The 23901-nt window shown below is 42.5% G+C and overlaps 2 protein-coding genes across 14 annotated transcripts in view; both read left to right on the top strand.

Annotated features, from left to right (window-relative positions):
• Positions 1 to 1876: 1876 nt before the first annotated feature.
• On the top strand, positions 1877 to 6580 carry PRXL2C (peroxiredoxin like 2C). The gene is made up of 6 exons (XM_064438829.1): positions 1877 to 2183; positions 2713 to 2781; positions 4311 to 4364; positions 4787 to 4892; positions 5136 to 5267; positions 5900 to 6580. The coding sequence occupies exons 1-6, from the start codon at positions 2001 to 2003 to the stop codon at positions 6025 to 6027; spliced, it is 672 nt and encodes a 223-aa protein (XP_064294899.1). The 5' UTR covers positions 1877 to 2000; the 3' UTR covers positions 6028 to 6580.
• Positions 6581 to 9206: 2626 nt separating this feature from the next.
• Positions 9207 to 23901, top strand: part of CDC14B (cell division cycle 14B) — a 51649-nt gene continuing 36954 nt past the window's right edge. For 10 of the 13 annotated variants that reach the window (XM_064438827.1, XM_064438826.1, XM_064438825.1 and 7 more), the window contains exons 1-4: positions 9208 to 9545; positions 17388 to 17481; positions 18399 to 18474; positions 19999 to 20091. In XM_064438827.1, the coding sequence (XP_064294897.1) occupies positions 9383 to 9545; positions 17388 to 17481; positions 18399 to 18474; positions 19999 to 20091 (426 nt within the window). In that variant the 5' untranslated portion in view covers positions 9208 to 9382. Of the gene's footprint in view, positions 9546 to 13253; positions 16143 to 17387; positions 17482 to 18398; positions 18475 to 19998; positions 20092 to 23901 lie in introns of those variants that run through there. The other 3 variants (XM_064438815.1, XM_064438816.1, XM_064438817.1) reach the window with 3 other exon arrangements.

The raw sequence follows: 23901 nt of genomic DNA, 5'->3' as shown, positions 1-23901 counted from the left end.
GGCTGACAGTGTAATATATAGCTATCTGTTAAATGAAAAAAGAAACCTGATGACAACAACAATGGGGAATTAATACTGCCCAAATTCCTACTTAGCAGAGTGTAAGTTTCACAATTTCAGAAAGCCTTTGCCAATTTGAGTTCCTTGCCTTTTAAATCAAAGTATTTGTGAGGGCATACTGGGCTGCAAGATTAGTCCTTGAAGCACCCAGCCACAGGCAAATACACAAGAAGTGCTTCGCTAACATTCAAACACTCCTTTGCTAGCTTAGCAAAGTAGTATTATCACAGTTCACAGTTAAACTGGGGAAGCCACAAGCTCGATCCATGTCATGAAATAACCTTTCATTACTGAAACAAAAGGGGCATACTAGTGGCTGCATAGTTTCACCTGTGTGTATGTGCTGGAAACCTGTAAAGAGCTACCAGCCAGGGATCACTTTCCCTCATGCTGTTATTTATAATGCAGAGCTGACTTGTCTTTGCCGTTGACACAGCACAAAGCACCTTGCATGCACCGAAGGTCTTTTTGGCAAGAGTTTAAAACAGAGCTGGGTGGTATCCCAGCTGGAGGGCCAACTATATTGTATCATCCTGTGTAAACGTCTTATACAGAGCTAACTTGATTTTTCAGACATTGTGACATTAGAGACAATTTCTTTCACTGAGCATTGCAAGAGAGATGGTGCTAATGCACTGCCTTCTAGGGAAGGTCAGGAGCAGAGCAGCTGGGAGTGATAGTGGCTCTCAGGCCGAAAAGGAGTCAGTGAAACTGCTGGTGCAAAAAGCACAAGCACAACGCCAGCATGTTTAAGAGGACGTGTAGACCCAAGATGTGAAGAAAACCTAACACTTCGCTAAAATACCGTGTCTCGTTTTAGGCACTGAAGTTCAGGTATGACAGAAACCATCTAGAAAGTCCAGAAGAAACTACAAAATCTGTATTCTAAAAATTCTACGAAAACATGACGTATGAGAAGAAAGAGTTGTAAAAAAGTGAGATTATTAAGTCTAGGGCAACAGAGCAATAGTCTGGGCATAGCTGAAAAATCAATGCAATAAAGGGATTAACCTGTTCTATGTGCTCGTTCCTGGTAATATATAAACAATGGGCTTAAACCAAAGTACAGGGGATATAAATTTGAATAACATTGACATTATAGACACGGGAAGAGTTTGCCAAGAGAGTCTGAAACGAACACTATTAGAGCGCTTCATAAAAGATAATAACTTCTGGAGATACCATGACTCCTACTCCTTCTGATAGTTCTTTTTGTCTGCCTACGAAGAAAATGGAAGTGGCCTCCCCCTCATAAGCTTTCAGCTAACACAACAATCCAAGAGACTAAGGCACTCTTCAACTGCCTCGTGTTTTTCTTCCTTTAGGGAGACCTGTTCCGTTGACTCATTCCTGTGTGCACTCCACATGCTCACACGAGCATCTGCACGGCTCAGCATCCTCTGCCATTCACCCGCCAAGGCCCCGTGGAGTTGTGCTTTTACTTCAATAAGGAAACTGGGTTTGTTTTTTCTGTTAGAGCAGCTCGGCAGTTCCTCGAAAACAGAACTTTGTAGCTCGCTCACAGTCCTCTGAAATGCCGCGGCAACCTGCAAAGCGAACCCTGACCTTGAGACTGTGCCATGTCGTCGCTGCTGCTGCTCGCACGCGATTTCTGAGGGGCTCCGTTTGGTGTCGTTGCCTTCCCCAGGCACCCGCTGCCCTCTGCGCGCGGCCGTTTTGGCAGGGGACGCTCCCGCCTCGCCCAAAGGCCCCAAGCCCGACACCTCCTCCTGAGGCGCGGGGCGCGGAGCTGCCCGCTCCGGTTCCCGGCCGGCAAGGGGAGCCAGCCCCGGCGCTTGCCGGCGGCCACCCGGCCCAAGAGCTCCCCTCCGCGGCTCCGCCTTCCTCCCTCCTCCTCCTGTTCATTCTCCTTCCCGGGCCGGGAGGCGGCGGAGCGGGAGCGGGAGGAGCGAGCCCGGGCCCGGGCCCGGGCCGGGACCATGTCCGGGCCGCCGGCGCCCCCCGTCACGCAGCAGGTCGGCCGGGCGCCGGGCCGCAGGCAGCGGCCGGAGGCGGGGGAGCTGCGGGCGGCCGCCCGCTGCCTGGTGGTGGACGCAGACGGGAGGAGCGTCCCATTTCAGGCCCTGTACGGGGAGCAAAAAGCGATCGTGGTGTTCGTGCGGGTGAGGAGGGAGCGCGTGCCCGGAGGGTCGGCTCGCCGACCCGGGGCCCGAGGGGCCGGGGGAGGGCTGGGGCCCCGGCCTGGCTCTGAAAGCGGCGCGGAGTTTGCACAAGCTCGGCTGGAGCAGGGAGAGGAGGAAATGTCAAGCAGTTCAGCTCTGCTTGTAACACCCCCCACCCCTTCTTTGGTAAAATGGCACAGTGTTTACCTGAAAGGAAACAATTCTTCAACCGGGTTGTTTAGGGAAACGAGTACCGAGTTTCCTGATTTCCCAGTTGGCAAGCCAGCCCTTCCATTCCTAAAATATCCAGAGATAAAAATACTAGCGAGGCCCCAAGCCCAGTGTCCTTGTTCAGGCTTGGATTAAAGCAGGATCCTAATCAAAATTTGGTGACTGCGAAGAACTTCATTCTTTTCTGTTCCCAGTTCCTGATCGCTCCCAAAATGGCTTGTGCCCAAAGTCAGAATCTGATGCTTCATTGCTATGCAATTATGTCTCTTTCTGACACGTCCGACTGGCTATGTTGCAGAATTTTCTATGTTACACCTGTAAGGAGTACGTAGAAGACCTGGCAAAAGTCCCCAAGGCATTTTTACAAGTAAGTACTCTGCCCTTAATATGTACATGTGGCTTCTGTGGTCGAGCAGATTTGTTATGTCCTGCTGCAGGTTTGCATGAGGCTTAAACCTTCTAGGAATAATAAAAAAAAAAAGGCTCAGAAGAAAGTTAGCTTTTTCATTTTTGGCTACAATAGCCATAATGTATCTGCCTAGGAGACACAGGAAAGGATTTATTGCACTACATGCTCTCTTACAGCAGCATTATTTTCCCCACCCCATGAGCTTGTGCTGTTTTTTCTGGTGTGTTCTGAAGAGTTAGACAACATCTGACAGGGATTTCTTTTGGTAGCAGCAGCAGCCTGGGCAGCTGTCTTCTCCTGACAACTAACTAACTACTGCCCTTTCTGTTATGCCGGTAGGCCTGACCGATGGTTGTGCATGGAACAAGATCAGAAAATTGATCTGGATTAAAAATAGTCTCTTTCTCTATGGTTATTTGTAAGCTGCATCAGTTGTGTGGCCTGTTCTCCAGGCAGCTGCACAAACAGGAGTGACATAGTGACAGAAAGGAGAAATGGAGTGGGCAGGGGTTGCTATGGATGGGTATTTGTTGAGTGGTAGGAGATACCAGGAAAGACAATGATCCCCTGCTAAATGTGGAAAGTCAGTCTGTCTCTTCTAGGCTGCTGATTGAAATTCTGTTATATTTTATTCCCAACAGCAGCATAGCCGATGACAGAGACTCAGCTCCTTGCTGGCAGAAAGCCTGGACGGACTAGGAACTTGGGGATGAAAAGGGGCAATTTCTTTGCTAGCTCCCCTCCTCAGGACACATTATTCTAAACTGCCCAATCAGTGTAACTCAGAATGACATTTCCTTAATTTGGCCGTTCAGATAAACGCACACAAAGAATCAAACTGCCTGTGCTTTTCTTAGTGTGAGTATTCGGGTTTTAGGAGGGCTTCTTTTCATAGCAAGCAAAATGATTCCATATGGGAAAGGCAAGTACTACACCATAATATTAAAACAACCTTACATTTTATTAACTGGTTTACTGGCATCTAGAGGAACTTAAGTTTTGGCCTCTATTTTAGACTTAGGCCTAATGTTGCACTTGCAAAAGACAGCAGTACACGTGGTTGCACTTTTGTTCTATTAATGAGCATCAGTATATGTAAATCAGACATGTGCACCAGTATTTGCATGCTGCTTCTTTAGATGCAAGTTCAGCTGAATGGAAATTTTGAATTTCCAAGATCATAGCAGGCTGCAGTCAATTGAAGATGACAGTACTAATGCTGCAGAAAAACTTTAAAAGTTCACACATATGTAACTTTGGAGTTATCTTTAAAAATATTTTTTTGCTTAATAAATTAATGTAGCTGCTAATTGTGGGTGATAGACAGAGGTGCAGGCTCCAAACATGTAAGTGATATTAATTTCAAATAATTTTAACTCAGTGCACTGTGGTTGTTAACTCAGGACACCAGATTCTGCTAATGCTTTGGAACCATGCAGAAACACCGACTTCCTCCTGACAGTTTCAATACACATGTTCTGTTCTAGGAAGCAAATGTGAGGCTTATCGTTATTGGACAGTCATCTTATCATCACATCAAGGTAAATAAAATAGTCATTAAATACATTTTGTCCTCTATTGTGTCTTAATGGTCTGCATTGTGGGATTTTGCTCTGAGTGAAAAGATGGTCATCTGCAACCACAGAAAAAAGAGGACAGTATTCTTTTTCTGGGAGCAATTCTAATAGTACATGAATAAAGCAAATAATAAAAACTTTCAGTTTAAAAACCACTGGGGCTTGCTAAGGAAACATGTTTTCTTGATTTCGCTGGAAGCTTTGTTTTAGTAAAAGCTTCGGGGCTAAAAATTTTTGACTTTTAATTTAACATGATGAATCCACAGGTTTCCAAATTGGGGGCAGGGGACATGTGCGAGTATTTTTTTTCCACTGTCAGTAGATCCTAACTAATTACTGTCTTAACCTTAAAACATTACTTTATTTCGTATGCATATATTTTGCAGCCCTTTTGCAGTTTAACTGGGTATGCACACGAAATGTATGTAGATCCACAAAGGGAAATTTATAAAACGCTTGGCATGAAAAGAGGTGAAGATAATAATGTATCAGGTAAGAATTTTCTCACCTTGTTTGGGTTTACACAGAACAAAACAGGAATGCACTGATAAGATGGTATGATCACAGTGTACATAGGAAGTGAGTTGCCCACCAGATGGGCTCTTCTAGGCTGTATTTTGTCAAAACACTGGTAATCAGGAAACTCTAAACTATTCATAGCAGCTGTTCGATTTTGTTGATCTCCTTTTATACTTTTATACTTCTAGATAACAAGTATTATTCCATTTTGTTTAGCACGGAGCCCTCATGTGAAATCAAACATGCTCCTAGGAAGCATTAGGAGTTTGTGGAGAGCAATGACTGGCCCGGCTTTTGATTTTCAAGGAGACCCAGCTCAGCAGGGAGGAGCTTTGATTTTAGGCCCAGGTAAGCTGCTTTGTTCTGTGTGAAAGTTAGAGTCTTCTCCTTCAGCTATTTGCTTTAACACTACCATCTCAGCTGCTGTCCCCATGGATCCCAAGGAGGCAGTCTTGTGTGGTACTGTGTGATTTTGCCAGCTGAAGGAACCTGTGAAAGTGTCATTGTGTAGTTCCACCTCCCACAGAGGTGGCACAGAGCTGATCACAGTCCTGGAGAAATGGACAGGGGTGGTGGTGGAACAACTGCCTCCAAGTTTGGAGGGATTTTTTTGACACTGTGGTGTATGTCAACATTCTGCTCTCACATTGGATTCTAAGCGTTTAATGTGGTTTTAGTAGAGGAATAATGCATGAAGGTGGGGCTGCAACATGATAAATTCATCTCATCAGATCATTAGGAAACATCATGCTACAGCAGATCTAATTAATTTAGATGCTCAATGTTCCTTGCTTCTATAACTTAATTAAAAAAAAATCTTTGTCATTGTTTAAAATACAGTCTATTGTGTAATCTATAGATCTAGTATACATTTGTACAAGAACTAGTAGGAAATCAGAATATTTCTTTGATTCAATTATGTCTTTGAATAAATAAATATTTTATTCAACTATTTATATGTTATTCTCATTCCATTCCAGGCACTGAAGTTCATTTTTTACACCTTGATAAAAACAGGCTGGATCATGTTCCCATTAACACAGTTTTGCAGCTGGCAGGAGTTAAAACAGTAAATTTCACAAACCAACCCCAGATTATTGACATATGACACTGACACAACACATACATTTTTTTAATTTGTGCTCTACCAGAAAAATTCTCCAGCAAATTCCCACCAGCATCAGTACTGTTGCGTCTTTATGGGCTATCTGAAACCTTATCTGGAAAATCAGAGCACAGAATAAACTACCTGGCACTGAAGATGGACGCGGAAGTGCTATTTCCATTGCATATAAGGTAACAAAAACTATAACACAACTGAGGCTTATTGCAAAAAATCCTGTAGCTTATCATTTCCTCATCAAACAGTCTTGCTAATGTATTTCAAAAATCTTTGTTCAAGACACACTAAGCTAAAAAACGGGTTTTGCTGAGGAAGAATCCAGAACTCTTGTCTTCAGATCACACTGGCTTTCAGTCCAACACTTCTCAGTGATGTTTTAAAGCTTCCAGCCCCGTGTGACAATCTTGTATTAAAATAAACCTTGAAAAATCACTGTGTCAAACACTGGGACTTAAGCTTATGCTTACTTTTGCATCTGGCACTGGCAGACATTATGAAATACATTTTAAAGTTTTAAATAAATATTTTAAGTACGTCATCCATTGTCTGCAGTTCTTTTGCGTCATACAAAAAGGTGGGTCTGTAAGACCAGGGAGAGGTGAGCCGTCAATATATTTCTGATCAGATCGTCAATTTTGGAGTTACTTGTTTTCCTATGAAGATTCGCAGCAGAATATTCTCCCTTGTATGTATGTACTTCCTCTTAGAGCAAGAGGTCTCTGAAAAAACATCCTTACGTATTTCTGTCCTAGACAACTGAGCTAAGGACAACAGCACGTTGGTTTGCAGTTCTGACAGATTTCATATTATCCATGTCTCTAGAAATGTTTATGTTCAGAATCTATTGCTTTCATTAAAGTACATGTGCCCTCTTTCAACCATGAGCCTCTTCTTTTAGCAATTTAAAAATAAGATTGTCCAAGATTTATGGAGGAGCATATCCTCCCCTGCAGTTTCTGATCTTTGGCCTTCACTGTAAAATGCTACTATTCATACGTATCTCACCTGCAAATTCTCTCCCATTTTAAGCGTTAACTCTAACGCAATTGTAAAATGGTATTGTGTGAAGAGGTTTGTCCCTGCATCCACTAAGGTCACTGGCAGGCCCCGAGCAAGCTGCAGAGAGCTCTACATCATTAAGAGCATGTGAAATTAAATTCAGTGTTCCTTGACAAAAAATAAAAGGCTTGCTTAAGAAACATAATGACACCGAGCAATGTAATTCCATTAAAGGTACTATGCCGTAGCACCTTACTAATTACGTACACATTTTGATACAGTGTGTTTAGGAGGAGGACTTTATTCATGTAAAAACACTGTGTTCCATTCACTGCTTTGAGTAAACAGCACTCGGCACAGGGCTAAAAGTAGCCACGTGCAGACTCTGAGCCCGCATGATTTCAGAGCTGGCCAGAGGCTTCCTCAGAACTTGGCGTAACGTACGTACGGGGACTGGCAGCTGAGGCTCACAGGGGAGTGAAGTCCGCTTTTCCTGCAACACTGCCCCTACATGCAGAAAAACGAGGGCTGCGCCCTCCCTCCAGGGCTCCCCCAGCTCACCAGTTTTTCTGAGTATGTGGACACTGTGGAATGCGGCTGCCTCTGTGTTACTTAGACCAGAAGAGAAAGCAAGCTAGAAACCGGTCTTACGCTTGTAAAACAAAGACAGGAAATGCAGAAAACTTAAATTATTTTCAGAGAGAAAGAATGACAAATATTCTGTTTATTTGTAGTGCTTCCACTCTGCTTCATTCACCTGATCATCACTGGCACGGACACTGCCTCTAATTCCACTTTCGTTTTGCAGTCGTCTCACTTTCACGTTCTTGGTGCTTTTGATTTTACAGGAAGTGTTTGGCTAGCTGTTTTTGTGCTTGTTCTGCTTTCAGCAGAATTAAAACAATATACAAACAAGGAATAGTTCTGTTGCCGCTAGTATATTAAATAAAACCAACTAGAGCTGAAAGAACTGTGGACTCTTAAAAGGGACTGGAATGAATTCAGTTGTAGTTTGACAGCTCTGTATGTTGAACTCACCCGCCCTCAACATTTCAACACTGACAGGAACCACACCACGGCCTCTCTGTTATCCCAGTGAAATCGCTTCTTCAGAAAGAGCCGCAGAGCGCAGACAAACAAAAAGAGGGAAGAAGACAGGGAGAAGGATTCAGCAGAACAGCAATCCTAATTAGGGCATCAGCCCTGCGTTTTGCATCCAGCCACAGCTTCACCAAGTTCGCTGGCGCCCTGCGAGATCATGATTCCCGAGTGCATAGTGAATTGGAACAACGGTGGCCACACGCACCACCAGGAGAAATTATTTTCAATGTGTCAGCAGAATTTTAGGTCTCTGGTGTTATTTAGAAAAAGTATTTTAAAAAAGTTATGGAGTGAAAGGTGGAAACCAGTGGGAAATAAACACTGACCTCATACTCAGCAAATGGTAGGATCCTTCAGCAAAGGCTTTTGTCATGACCAGAGGCGGGGAGGGAGTGTTTTTCAGAGGCTGTTTTAACTACTAGCTTGGTTTATTTCAACACCTACTTAAAACAATGGTGTGTTTTAAAGTCTGAGCAGCAGACCCAAGCCGAGAGATTTTAATCTACCAGATAAACCCATTTCAACGTTCAGAAGACTGCGCATAATGGACCAGTTTCAGCTGGCCTTACTGGGACACTTTGGGACGCGAACCAACGTTTGTGTCACGAGAAGGCACCTGGAAGACCGGGATGCCCCAAGAAACGCAACTGAACACGCTCATTTCCCAAGGTGGTGGCTTTACGCCGGCGCAGGCGTTGCCGCCCCGCCCGTGGGAGCGGGCCCCTTGCACCCCGAGCGCTGCGTTTAGCTCACGCAATCACCACCGCCCCACCCCGCCTCTCCGGGAGAAGCCCGGCGCCACGTCAGCAGCCCTGACAGCGGCGGGCGAGGCAGGGGCGAGGCGCCGAGGGGCCCCGCCGCCCGCCAGCAGCCCCCGGGGCGGCGGCGATGGGCGGGCGGCGCCTAGCCGCGCTCCCCCGGCCCACCTGTTACAGCAGCCACTATGACATCACCGTCCCCACCGCTCCGCGCTGGTGACGCCACATCGCGCTGACCCAATCAGAGGCGGCGGGGGTGCCGGGAGGTGGCCGGGAGCCGTCGCCGGCTCGGGGCGGGGGGGGGCCGAAGGTGCATGGGGAGGTGGGAGGGGGCGGTGTCCGGGGAGACGCGTCAGCCGCCGCCGCCGCCGCCGCCGCCGCGGGGTCCCTCCCCTCCGGCGGCCGGAGCCCCGCGGGGAGCGGCGCGGCGGGGATGAGCCGGGCCGCCTCGCACCCACCGTAGCGGCGCGGCCGCCTCCGCCATGAAGCGGAAGAGCTGGGCCGAGGCCCGGCGCCGCGCAGCCCCGGCGCCGCCGGCTCTGAAGAGAACTCGAGGCGCGGCGTCGCGGGCGGTGGCGGCGGGGGGCGAGGCGGAGCGGCGGCAGCCGCCCCCCGGCGGGCCGGAGACCTGCCTGAGGATCGCCGGTGAGGGGGGCGTGCCGGTGGGGCGGGGGCGGGCCGGGTGGCGGCGGCGGCGGCGCGGCGGGAGAGTTGAGGCGCGACTCGGGGCCGGGCTGGCGGCGGCGGGACGGGACGGTGCGGGGGGCGTGGGGGTGTCCGCTCCCGTCCCGTCCCGTCCCGTCCCGCCCCGCCCCGTCCCGTCGCGCGGGTCCGCCGGCGGGAGGCGCGGCCGCCGGGAAGGAGGAAACTTCCCTCAGCGCTGCGTGGCCGCTGTGCCCGGCGGGGTCCCGGGGCGCCCGGCCGGCGGCGGCCGCCTCCGCCGCCTGTGCCGCGGGTCGGTCGTTGCGTCCCGCCGGCGTTTCAGCACGGCGAAGTGTTCTTCCGAATCGCGTCGCTAGCCCGGCCATTCTTCCAGGAGAATAAATAGCGTCGCTTTTTCATAACTCTGGCTGTGCCGAGCAATTGCCTTGCGCTGTCTTCTGCTTGTGAGAGAGTAAAGCGAAGATCTATGGAACCATAAAACACGTTTCGCGGGGGGTGGGGGGTGGGAGAAGTAACATATTTCTGTATTGGGGGTATGTATCTTCCCCCTGATGTCGTGCGTGCTGGCTAACGGGTAGCATAATGGACAAGCATCGCACCTCTTCTTGACACTCGAGTGCCCGCGGCTTCTGCCGGCAGGTTTGCTCAGCGTCCTCCGTCCTTTTCGCGGCCCTATGATTTGAGCCGTGCTTTGTTTTGGCACAGGAACCTGCCTCTGTGGAGAAGCGTATTGGATCACAGCCGAAATAATTCTCCATTTAGGTTTGAGTTCCCCAGCTAAAAGACGTGCTGGAGTTTAGTTTTCCTAATTTTAAGATTTTACTTTTTAGGTTATCTGTCAGAATCTGAGAATGGTAGCATTTACAACTGCTCTTAAAAATCAAGAAATAAACCTCACTTACCGCTTCTTTGTGAAGGACATGGGAAATTGCCTGTACGCAGAGCAAGCGAAAATTTGAAGAGCAAACGTGGACAAAAGGCACCAGTCTTACCTGTGCCGAGAAACAGGGTTCCCTAAATTAACTCGTGTGTCTCCTTGATGACAATATATTTAGAAAACTGTAAGGTTTTGTATTGAAAATTAGGTATAGGATGCAGGAAGAATGTAAATGCCCGAAGCATACCAGATTCCTTTTTTTAAATAGCTGTAACACTGTCAGGGAATGAAATTCTAAATTCTCCAGTCTAAAATGCAGCGTTTTAGGCCTAATCTACACAGAGAAACATAATGGTGTACTTACATGCAGAACTCTAATGCTACATTAACTCCATATGTGTATTTTTCTGTAACTGCAACCATTTATCTAGGAAATGGTGATGGTACAGTTTTAAAGTTAAATGTAGAAACCCCTCATTTGGCAGGTGATGACTTTTTGATATCAAAGTAATTTCACTAGCTAGAAGACCGTGCAGCCCTGTCCAGCTCAGATCTCCGGCAATCATTCTCACGCAGCAGTTGCTTGGATCTGATAATGCATGTCTGACATCAACAGGCCCCTTACTCTATTTTCTCCTCCAAAGAAATGTTCACCCATTTAAATAATACAGTGGAACAGCTAGGTTTTGACTTGGTTTTTTTTTTTTCAGTGGGATGTCACTATACACAGCAGTACACAGTATAACAAACTTGATTAAAATGCGGTAGATTATTATATCTAATAATATTTCATTTTGCCTCAATCTTCTTTTCTTTACTGTGCACAGTGGCTGCTGTTTACAGGCTTCTAATAATGGAACAATTATAGTCTAATTTTTATTATGCTGTTATGTCATACGTCTTTTTGAAAAGAGAAACCTTAAAAGAGTAAGCCCACAAGGCTTACCTTTTTATTCAGCTGTTTTAAAAGTTATTTCAAGTTTTGAAATGTCAGTTATGCCTTCTCATAATGCAGTTCTGAGAAATGAATGAATAGTTCTGGAGTGGAGATAAATTAAAGCATAAGGCCTTATTCTTGCAAATGGACATATTGGTAAATATTTTAGCCTCTGTAAAGGTTGAGAGATCTGCGTTAGCTTAACTGCTTACAGAAGCAGTGCCAAACTCATTAAGAACATTGCAGGCTACCCTCATTTTCATATTTGCTAAAAGACAGAGGCAGAAAACAAACCTGAATAGCTGTAAAGATTTATGGATCTTTTCTTGCATGATGTTACATTCATGAACAGCAAAGTTTGTAATCCATTATTTGCATGGATTTTACACTCAAAATACTTGCAGTAATTATTGCATTTCTTTATTTCCTAATGAACTGTAAGCATCAGCCATACGTCAGAATAATTTTTAATCAGAATCATCTGAATATTTTTGTTTACTATTAAGACTAGTTCAGAAAGATGTTCCTGTAAAAAAAAAAATTGCTTGTTTTGGTCTGTTAAGCTGCATGGTAAGCCTTACCATTTTCTCTTTGTCAACTAATGCATGAGGCTTGCTGGTATGAATTCAATTTGCTGGAACTGAATGCATTTCTTCTGTTATTAGAAGCATATTCCTGTATCCTTCTGATCTCTGAAAGAAGTAATTTATATGATCTAAAGAAAATGTAACAATCCTGTGTGAAGATGCTTGAAAGCTGTTGATTTCCTTTCCTTGGCTGCTTTTCTTTGTCATTGGTCTGATTTTATAAATAACATTGTAAAGATGTGGAATAATGCATAAACCTCAGACAGAAGGTGTGTGTTTTTCTCTCACCTCTTTTCAGTAGTTAATTCTAAAATGAAGTAGCTACAGTAACTACACATGGAGTTAAATTTTAAGTGGTGTAGCACTATGGGGCATTTCTTGGCATTTGTTTGTCTTCCTGCTAAATGTATGTCCAGTTTGTTTACAGTGAGGAACTAACATCATAAAAGATGCTCTAAGTAGTACTTCATATGCCTTTTTTTCCCTTTACTGAGAGTCGTTTTACTTACACCATTGCTTGGAGTTTTTGTGAAATGGCATTCGGTTTAGTATGTTCATTGATCAGTCGGTTGTTTTTTTTTGGTTTTGTGTTGGGTTTTTTCCAAGCCATCAGTTGTCTTTTGTTATTCCAGTATTACTGGCTTGTCATGATAAACTTTGTGTATTGTGTAGAAAACTGTTTTTTTTGGAATGCTAAGGACACTTCTACTGAGTATCATTAAGCTTTCTAACATGTTGACTGTCAATACTTTTGATTAGTTTTCCTTATACAAATATCTCAGTACAAAAGTTGTGTTTACTCTTTTATCAAGATGACCTCACTTACTTGTGAGTCTTCCTCAAAGTTAAGATTTTAAAAATGAGTTTAAGGCTTTTAGTATCTAATCCAGCACTGAAAGCGTAGGAACATATGTAAAGTAGTCTTGTGTGTCAGACAAGAGCAGCAGAGTCCAAGGACTCTATCTGAGTAAAGTAACACAGTGCTGTTGATCATCATGGCATGGCCCTGAAAATATTTTTTTTTTTCATGGTTTGCTTTTAAATAAAAAGTCCTTTTAGCTTTTTAGAGTGCTTTCATTTTCTTTTTCAGATACCAGGCTGTTGTTCTAATTGCCAACTCTGTCATCACTTAAATTTGAATTATCATAGTGATGAGCAAATCGATCTTTTCAAGGATAGAATGACTAAAAAGCAAATATTTTATAATTTTGCTTTGCGTCTTGACATTGCAACACAATTTGTCTTTTATGTTTTCTCATGCATCTTCCCGATATTTTGGAGTCTTTTAAATCAAACACAACAAAGTAGCACGTACCGACTCTGAATTTAGAAAAACACTCCTCTTACAATAGTAAATAACTCTCTGGTTACACTCCTGGTAATTGAAAACAGACTAACATTGGGTTTTGTTGTAGCGTCAGCCTGTGAATTTCTCATCTAAGGCGTCTGTTTAACAATAGAACTGTAGAATTTCTCTTTTTATGAAATAAATCTTTGCTGATCATATGCAGACTTGTCCTGCAGCAAGTGCCTGTTTGGTGTTCAGTTGTCTCTTGAACTGCTGAAATGTCTTTCTCCAAGGCCTGTGCAGCAGATCCCGAGAAGCATCAGCCTTATTGAGAGTAAAGGGAAGGAGATTATTTTGTCCTCTCTATATCCCCATTAACATGATACTGAAGTGGTAGCTCTCAGTTTTCTACGCGTCTGTTTCCACAGAACACTCTGGATCTGGAAAACAAGAAAAATGCTTTTCCCTCTATATGCACGCTGCAATCAGATGTGTGATTATTATAGCTTGTGTAGACACGCTTGTACTAGCTTTAATCTCACTAGTTCATGTACCAGCAGTTGCAAAGCTGTGGTAACATTGTCCTCGGTTAGGGGTGTGCAGGCTCATTTTGTTGTACATTGGATGCTTACTCAAATTAATTGCCTACAGTGACGTCCATGTTTCTGTATTTTAACTGTTTTGTTATATGAGGCTAACGAAATTAAGTGTAATTGAAGTGTATCTAACATACTGCAGTCATATCTCCTAATTGCAGTGCAGATGCAGCCTGCAAGGCAGTGAGCCCGACTCTCATTCTTCTGAGAGATGATTAGAAAGGTCTGCTCGAGTTGGATAGTTTTAGGATGACCTTTTATCAGAAATTTGCAGGAATCTGGAAGTGCTCAAGCACACTATATGTAAATGACATACTAAAATGCTAAAATTAGCAAAGGAAGCATAAAATAATAAAATGTTTCTGCAGTCCAAACCTTTGTGGAGTCCTAGTGAAATCAATTCATCAGTGCTCTGGTGTATTTTATGTAAAGTCCTCATCCTGCAATCTGATCCTTAATGAAGGAATTCTCCTCTCTCAGCATGTGCTACTCCTATTAAAAAAAACCAACACACTGATCCTTGGCTAAACAGAACTGGGAATTTTGCAAAAAAAAAAACCAGATAAAAACATACATGGCGAGTAATACAGCATTTGTCTGATACCGGACTGGTTAAGCCAGTAGAAAGGTAAATACGCTTATGGGAAAGGACTTCTCTGTGTAGCGCATTTCTAAAATCCCCATATAGGAACACATGTTAAAAAGATGGAGCCTGGTGTTTACATAATAGGGAGCAATTTTTAGCAGTGCACAGGAATGGACAGCTTGTCAGGATATTGGCATTTGACACACACTGCTCTTATTGTGAGGTAGTTCTGTAAATTCATTAAACTTGAGTTTCTTTCAGGTGTTTCAAGAATAGCAACAATTAACACGATCCAGAGATACCAGTGCCAACAGCAATTCAAAAGGCCATGTACACGCTGTTCACTCAAGATAGAAATTCTTATTTTTGTTGGATATTTTTGCAAAAGCTGCAGAAGATTTTCAGTAAAAGCAGGAGTGCTGAGGAAGCCAGTAATTATGTTACTCCAAATCCTGTTTAGGAGCACAATGCTAAATTATTTTAGATCTTTGACCTGTGCAAATATATGTCTTTTTATTTAGGTCCTCCTTTTGGATTTGAGGATTTTGGATTACACTTTGTGTGATGTTTTTATATTTTAAAAAGTGATGCCAAGTTTATGTGAAGAAGCTGGCGTGTAAGAATGTAGCATGTCAGTTTGAGTACTACAGCCATTCTGCCCAGGCTTCGATGGGGATGTTGTTCATGTACAGGGAGAGCTCAGTCTAAATCAATAATTAGACTGGATCTAAAGGGCAGATGCCATAGAGGGGAAAATTCTGGCTGTATATTCCCACCGTTAACCCCCACTGGGCTGGTTCACTTTGCTAACTCGGAAACTTTTCTTTTTAAGGAACCTGGTGGCAGCTAGCCATTAAATCAGTTTAGAAGTGGTGTGAAATTATAGCTTGAGGCTGTAGCGTGACATGTGTTTAATCTAGCAATGCCAGTTAAAACACAATCCCTAGACACCGTATCCTCCCGGTTCTCCTTTCTGCTTCCTCCTTTGCCCACAGTCCTCCCTCCCACACACAGCTCTTATTCTCAGGGCAGAGGGAAGTAAACCAGCAAAGCGGCTTTGTTTTTGTTTGGGTTTTTTTTTTTTTTTTTCTGCTTCATACAAATCCACCTTGACACAGCACTGAGAGGAACATAGTGGTGGGGAACAGACACAGGGCAGTTGTGGGAAGCTGGGGCTCCCTCCATCCGCAAAGCATTCGCCTAAAACACTTTCCCAGGACTGCCTTTCTGTGAAGTAGTTTTCCCCATAGCATATTTTGCATCCAGCTGGGGTATTGGTGCACTTGCTTCTCCACACCTATTTCCCTTTGTGGGCCAGTTTAGTCACTTCTTTAAAATGCACAGCATTACCCTAAATTTTATCCTTTGGCTCGTTTTCAGGAGATGCTTTGGTAAGTGCTGGGAAGTACAGAAGTTCCTAAGCAGGTAATGCACTGCCCAGCTGGTACTGCAGCTGCTGTGCCTACAAGGTGGAATTATTAGTAATTAAATAACCAAGTTTGGTACCTTGCTTCCGCTGAGAGAGTAGGAAGTAGGTGTCTGACTTGCTCAGGAGTTGCTGTACATCCCACTGGTTGCACCTGACTTGTAAATGTTTAAGCCAAACCATTCACATCAGGCTGCTGCTCTACTGAAATGTGTATTTAGCAAATGTCCGCTTTTTGGTGGTGGTGTGTGCTTCCATCCCCCAAGATATTGCTGTACGTAGGTGAGCACTGAGCGTGTGAGTGTTGAAATAATAGACGGGGGGACTCCTTTCATGGCATACTTTACAGTGTATTTCCAAGATCTAAGTAATGATTTCTAAGTGCTAGTCATGGAGGATTTTGTTTTGAAGCATAAAGTGAATCTTTTTTTTCCCCCTACTCTCTGGAAAAGGAGATAAGGGTTTTTCTTTATCAGAAATTATGCTTTGAAATTGTATGTTTATATGCAGGTGATCTGTTTTGATATTTAAGAAATATACCTGCTTCAGGCAACTGGTTTGCAAAAAATAAAATCCTTCCTATTAGGTTTGAATTTTAATCCATGTATTTTACAATGATATTTTTTCAGCAGAGGAGAGAAAAGTATTGTTGTGGTGCTGCAAGGCCTCAATTTTTATTGACCAATTACTGCAAACACAGCAATTTACAGCGGCAGCAGAGTCAGTGTTTAAAGTTCACTGGGGCTACAGCTCCCCTGGCCATAAAAATAATTTATAACTATGTGAATACCACAGGCGTTTTTTTCCCCTCAGCTTAAGAAAGGAAATCAGGGCAAGCACAAGGTGCCTTCTGCCTGCCTGAATGCAGGCTTTGAAGGGGCAGCCGGGGCGGAGATGGGGATGTCCAGGTGATGGCTGTGCTGGCACTCCCGTGGGTGGCAGCGGGATGCCACCTCGCGCCCTCGCGTCCCTCCAGCGTCTGTCGCCGGCAGGCTTTAATTGCATGTCACTACTATCAGAATCATCATTTTGCGGAAAGATGGGAAGTGCCTGTTTGTCGGCGCGAGCGCGCGTCACTGTTCGGCGTAACGTAGGTGCTGTGGGGTGCTGAGGGGTTCGTTGCTTCGTGGTGCGTGTGTGGGGGGTGGGTGCGCGTGTTGGTATGTGGAGTGCAACAGGTGGGGTCTGTTGCCAAAAGGAGGTGGGTCTCTGCTGTGTGCGTGGGTGCAAGTCAGGCTCCTGCTGTATTGCAAAGCCGTCAAACCGGTAGCTTTCCTGGGAACACTTTGTTTGGGAAAGAACACTAAAGAGCTGTGGATTATGGGAACACTGCTGAGCAAAAAGCCTCAATCTTTTTGTGCCTTGTTGCTTAACACCGGAGAAATAATAATGTCTAGTTCGATAATACTTAAAAGAAGATTTGGTTCATTTTAAACCATTTAAAGTTGTTCTGTTGACAGGTAATACTTCAGACTTTCAGCAGAGAAGTGTGATGTTTATAAAAGCTTAAATGTTCTTGCATTTTAGATCGCCTTTATTTTGCAATTCTCTGCCAAAAACCAAAGAGTGGAGCTGCAAATACCCATTATTTCTGCATAGATGATGAACTTGTATATGAGAAGTAAGTACCAACTTGTTTTTTCCTGTTTTTTACAGATCATTGAAATAAATTAGTCAGAACCAGTCTAAATGACGTTCTGTTTTTAAATGTAGCTGAGGGAAACATACATTGCCATTATAAAACTAATTACACAAGTTTGGTCCTCTCAGACTTATCTGCCATGATGATTTATATGTCTTAGAAATGTTTCTTGGCTTCCTATCAGGATTTCTTAAAATCTTTTCAAAGCAGAAGCTTTCATTGTACCCATTCATGTTAGAAGACACAGGAACATGGCAGCTATACGTGTTCAGAAGTGTGCACTGGACTGATGAGCTGAAGGGGATGTCTTTGGTTGGTCAAGTATTAAGTGGAATGTCTGAACTTCCTACAATAGGAGAAAAACTGGCAAAATCAATTCAAGCCTTTATGAGTCGACAACAGATATGTTATTTCCCCTGTAGTGAACAGTACATGCCTTTGTATGTGATCTGGAATGCTGCTAATTCTTCAGATATTTTTGACCAAGGGCGTGCTTACTGTTTTTGAAAGTACTGATCAATCTTTATTCCCTGTGTTTGCTTTTCTCTAGCAATATTAATTGCCTTCTTTCAAAGTAAAGCTTTTGGGTTGCTCTTAAAATAGAGTTTCTAAACTGGTGTCACAGAGTGATACAGTAGTGAGAATTTTTCAAACCTTGAGTATTCCAGTTTGTTTTTAAGTGATAGTGTGTGGAAAACAAAGAAAATTTTGGTCCCTGTTTAAACATGACAGGACTGTTTCCTCCAACAAAATAGCATGCATGTAAGAAGGCATTCTTGTTTTTAGAGTGATGCACATATATCACATATATATGATTATGCCTTGCTTTGTGCATCTGATTTTAAAAAAAGGCATTTACAGAGGTCATGTACAAATTTTCCCCTTTCTCCTACCAGCTTCTATGCAGACTTTGGACCACTCAATCTGGCAATGGTCTACAGATACTGCTGCAAGCTAAATAAGAAATTAAAGGTAACAGTTGGTTTTTTTTACTCAATATTCTTGACTTTTTAAAGAACAAAATCAAATGAGCCAGAAGTTGGTTTTTTTGTTCATGTGCTTTCCTGGGTTCCTAATCCACCTAAGTTTTGAATATGAACTCTGAATTTTATCAAGGTGGATTTAGGGAGGAGGAGGATCAGGAGGGAAAAATTGCTTACTTTTAAGATTCAGAAGATGCACCACAGTGGCCGTAACTAATGTTAAGCTCCTAAAAGATTATCTTCTCTGAGGGATGCTCAGTAATCTCTGGGATTGGCCTCTTGATAGAGCATAGTGTGCTTAAAACAGACTGTTCCTATGTTAATTAACATGAATGACTTTAAATTAGTTGACCTCTAACAGTTGTTGGAGTATAAAACCTGTTAGGCAGATAAAAAAGCTTATTAGCATTAATGCGAATCACAGTTTGCCTCTTCAAAACTGCTTAGATCTTGAAACTGCCACTGAACTGTGAAAATTGGGAAGTATGCAGAATGTTATGGTTTTAACAGAGGTTTGGTGTTTTTTTTATTATTCCTTGATGTATGTCACTGGTATTAGTTTGCATAATTCAGACTCGCTTTGTCCCTGTGGCACTATGAACAGATTTGTCGGAGACAAGATTTTCTGATTTTTTGTTTACAGGATGCTCTGAAGCAGCACAAGTCTATATGATAATCCCTTTGAGTATCCTGGGTTGTTATTGGAGAGGTGTGTTAGGATTGCTGAGAACATAAAACTGCCAGTGATTTTGAGTGCATTGAATAGAATCTGAGCAAGTAACATTGCTATTTAAATAGTGGGATTTCATGATAGCTTAGCAGTTGATCAAATTATAAAGTTTCAAGCGCATCAGGATTTCTTTTAAGGGCCAGTTAGGGGATAGTTTTTGCTGCCACCACAGACAAAGTGGCCTTTCCATTAGCAATGCCATTCCACCTCCTTTCTAAGATAATTGGAGAAACTATATGCCAAGCTGAGAAGAAATTTTAAGAAGTTATTTGTCATGAAGTTTAGAAATCCTTTCAAAGTATTTTAATCTAAGCATATATTTTCCAGTGGTTCTGATCGTAGAAACAACTAGTAGTTGATTTATCTAGAGTCAGGTTTTCTTTAAGAAAAAAAAATCTAAATTCTGTTTTCAAAACTATTTTGACTCTGACATGCCTGTGATACTTTTGAGAATACTACTTTGTATTTACTTCTCATAAACACCAGTCTATTACATAGGGCTTGAAGTCAGAAATACTAAAAGAATTTAAAGAGAACAAGATTACTGTAATTTGTATAAAAATTTATTTAGGCTGGATACTAGGAATAATACTGGAACAATCTAGACAGAGATGCAACAGAGTCTTCCAAAGCTTTTGAGGGACTAGTGTACAGTATACTTGGTCCCCTGAATACAGGTGGCTGAAAGTAGGTGAACAAACCCTTGCATTCCTCTAATTTTGTAAAAGAAGGCATGAAAAGCCTAAAATGCAAAATCATAACCTTGTTCATTTCTTGATACAGTCATTTTCATTGATAAGGAAGAAAATAATTCATTATACTGGCTTTGATCAGAAAAAACAAGCAAATGCTGCATTCCTCATAGGCTCCTACGCAGTAAGTATTTAAATTTTTACATTACATCAGCTTGCTAAATGTGTTCATTTTTTCATACTCAGTTTTTAAAACAGCAAGATAAAACCAATTCTTTTCTCTTGAATAATCTTCCTGCTAATGTGTTTTATAGTAAGGTACCACATACTAAGACAGTTTTTAAAGTCGAGCAGGTATGTAAAAAGAGTTGTACTGTTTTGGGTTTTTTTTTCCTCTATTGCAGTCTATGCATGTTAGAAGTACGAGCATCACTGAAAAAAAAAAAAAAAAAGAATATTTTCATTTAGAAAAAATGACTGCTTCTTGATGTTTTTCCTTTCTCCCACCCACAGATACTCTCTTTTTTCTTCTTTAAAATAGAGAAATATTATCTTGCACAAAGTACAATATATCATTTCCCATTGCATGCATGTTTAAATATACCATTTCTTCCCCAGCAGCTTCTTTTCTCAGTTAACCTAGGAGAAGGAGTGCGATCATGTGGTAGGCTCAGAGCCAGTATAAAGCCTGGGAATATACAAGGTGGCTGGAAATGTACTGAGCCAGGTCCCTGGCTGTAGAGGGGAAAATGACTGGCTTTACATTACAGCTGCATGTGTTTGGTACACAAAAGTGTAGTCAAGGAATAAAATGCTGAATGCTCCAGAATGAAAGATGTGATGTACTGTATCCGTGTTCTGCTGTGACTTGTAACACACCTTGACTGTAACCATCTCCCTTGTTTAGTGAGTAATAAAATGAAGTAAGAACCAATGCGTTTTTTGATGTTGAAGATTTGAGGGGTCAAAGCTCATGTAGCCTTAGGTCATTCCTCTTTATTAGGTGCAAGGCTATACAGTACCTGCTATGATGCTGGCAGTCTCCTTACTGCCTCTCTACATCATGCAGGAGGTCCATTTCCTACTTGCCAGGGCTTCTCGGTTGTCTGTTTTCTACAGTACTTTTTACAAATTAATAACTAGGTTTCAGAATGTGTCACTCTTGATATTTGAAACACAGGCACTTAGGAATGTTGCTGTAGACCTTTGCATTCTTAAACTACATGGAAACTGGCAACTTGTTCACAGTTAAGGCATTATGTTGACAAAACAGCTTCAGCTTTTAGGAAGACTACATCTTCCTAGTGACTTGATCATAATGGAGGCCCAGAAAGCTAGAAGGGACTGGCATCAGTTATCAGCCATTATTTGGAAGGAAGTGGGTTTTGTTTTTCCCTGAACTTTCATTCTGAATATATGTAGTAGTGTTGTGCAGCACAGCAGCTGACATTTCTAGCAGAATCCATGGTATGGAAAATTAACTGATGGCAGAACAATCTAATACAAAAATACTGTGGTTGACTGTGTAAAAGTATACAAATAAACTAGCGCAAATCTTGTTTCTCATCGACAGTAGCCCCACCATGTTGCAATGACAACATGCAGTTGAAGGGGAATGCTTGGACAGGCTGGAATAAAGCTCTAAGATTAATATGTATGGATTACTACAGTCCAAAACACAGTAATTAAAAATGTTGGACAGAGGAGGAGGCAGTTTTTGCTTCAGGGAACCGCAGTGAAGGAGGTAGGAGTTGCAGAGTAGAGAAGGGATGCTAACACAGATCTGGCTGAAGTATGACACAGATCATGACTGACCAGCCAATGTATGTGGGAGGGCTAGTTGCGGACAGCTGGCATGTGGCAGAAAGAGGCTAGTCAAAACCACCAGTAATTTTCAGAGTTCAGAGAGTTGTGCTTAGGTTATTGCATTGCAGAGGTAGAATACTTTTGGCAGTGTCTCGTAAAGACCTACAGCAGAGTGAAGCACTATGTGAGTATCAGTCCCTTCCTTCAATGGGAGCATGTCTGTCTTCCATAACCGAAGTCCTAGGTGGTGAGGTGGCTCTAGCTAGATGCTGATATTCTTTAAGTGCAACAGACCTGGTCTTTGGTACTGCTTTTTCTATAAAGTAGGGTACAATTTCTTCCCAGATCGATGTGAGAGGGATTCCAGTGAAGGAAGATCACAGAAGGTCTGTGCCCCTAGGGCTTACGTTTTTATCTGGCACCCTTTGATGATCTTCCATGAAGAGGCAGGGTTAATTACAGGACTTACTGCTGAAGTGTTCAAACATACATTTCCAATGTTTCTGCAGGGAGAATTGGATTGTTCTCTGTGGGGTGACCAATGGTATAGGATCTGTTCAGAATGCATGATAAATATTTGTCTACAAGCATATTTCCTGATTGAAGGGAAATACATTGAGACCTTCTTTATTTAACACATATGTAGACTTAAGCATCCACCTACTTCTCCAGTTCAGAGTGTTTTGTTTTTTGATGAAAAAGGATCCATTCAGCTATTGGTCAAAACTTTAAGAAGATTTTCTATGATTTTAGTTAATCAGACCATGTCCTGTTGGTAATGCTTTTTGCTGCTTCAGCCAAGTATCATAATTTAATTTCTGATCCCTTACAGGGTAAGTGGTAGGTTGCCACTGTATTTTGTTTTCTGTGGGTTGAATGTGTTTTCTTGTCTGATTTTGGTTTTTAGGCTTCATGGTGTTTTCCCATTTCCACAGTTTACCTTAGGTTGAGGAACTGCATGGCAGTGCATCAGGTTGGAGGAGTTCAGGTGGGAAGAGCCAGGAAGGAGAAAGGGAAAGTAACCTTCACAGACTTAGTCATGAAAATAGTGCTCGTCTGCATGTGTTGTAAGGCCTTTGATAACTTAAGCGTAGCTTTGGGTGCAAGGTGCTCTGTAGATGCAGGAGCTTTAAGTTACTTTTTAGGATTAACAGGCTGCCAGGTTTTCAGGAATAGCACAGACATGGTACGTGTGTGTGCTTTCTGGGTTTGTTCTCTTTTTTTTTTTTTTTTTTTTTTAAAACAGTCACATTTTAACTAGAAAACTGTAATGAACTGTATATAACTAGTTCTCCTCTTGAACTTGTATGTCCTCATAAACATCCAACATTTTTCTGCTAGCAACCTCTAAGCCTGTCATTTTAAATGTTGACCTTAAATTTGTATTCTTGAACAGAATATTATTTAACTTCTGCTTAAAGGAATTGGGATATACTAGCATGGTTTATCATTCAACATCTTCTGTTTAAATATATATGTGTATGTATGTATATCATGTGGGGATATGCTCATTTTGACTAGTAATGGAATTATGGAAGTCTTCATTAACTGTGGTGAAGTGTAAGGACAGCTGTTAGTGTTCTGGTTTACAAGCAAAGTCTGTTCCCAGTCTTTTCTTCACAGTTGGTGTGTTTTAATGCTTTCCCCACTCCCATTCATCTAACTTGTCTTTCTTTTCTCTTTAGTGGAGGTAGTTTTTGAACTCTCCAGGCTATACACTTCTTTCTCCCCCCTCCCACATCTGCTGCTTTCTTCCAGGTGTACTTTGATGTGACAGCACAGCCAAACTCAAGCTACAGGGCTCTTCAGTATAACGTGGCCTTAAAAGTGAAGAACAAAGTTTTCAAATACATTGTTATATATGTAGTTTTAGAAAAAAAAATATTTTTAGACTAAATCTTAAGAGTTTAGATCTTAATCCCTTTATTGTTCATCTTCCATCTATTTTAATTCTGTATTCTATTCCATTTTTACAGATGATATAGTGCATAATGGGAATAATATTATTCTGTGTAGATTAGCATAAATTTGGCACGTTCAGCCACACAAAAGGTAGCCATAATTCACTGTATTGGGGTTGAATGTTTACATTTTATTTGGATGGAGGGGATGAGGGGAAAGAAGGGGGAGTGGGGGGGAAACCTTTGTTCTTCACCTTTTAAAGAAAAATTGCTTTTCCCTTGGAAGC

This window comes from Phalacrocorax carbo, chromosome Z (assembly GCF_963921805.1).
Source record: "Phalacrocorax carbo chromosome Z, bPhaCar2.1, whole genome shotgun sequence".
NCBI lineage: Eukaryota > Metazoa > Chordata > Aves > Suliformes > Phalacrocoracidae > Phalacrocorax > Phalacrocorax carbo.
This window is presented reverse-complemented; position numbering and strand designations above follow the sequence as displayed.

What these genes read in the sequence shown, in the direction of transcription:
- PRXL2C (XM_064438829.1), top strand. Translation starts at nt 2,001, where the DNA reads ATGTCCGGGCCGCCGGCGCCCCCCGTCACGCAGCAGGTCGGCCGGGCG. An exon ending in TCCCCAAGGCATTTTTACAA is followed by an intron (nt 2,782 to 4,310) that starts GTAAGTACTCTG and finishes GTTCTGTTCTAG; the next exon opens with GAAGCAAATGTGAGGCTTAT. An exon ending in AGCTTTGATTTTAGGCCCAG is followed by an intron (nt 5,268 to 5,899) that starts GTAAGCTGCTTT and finishes ATTCCATTCCAG; the next exon opens with GCACTGAAGTTCATTTTTTA.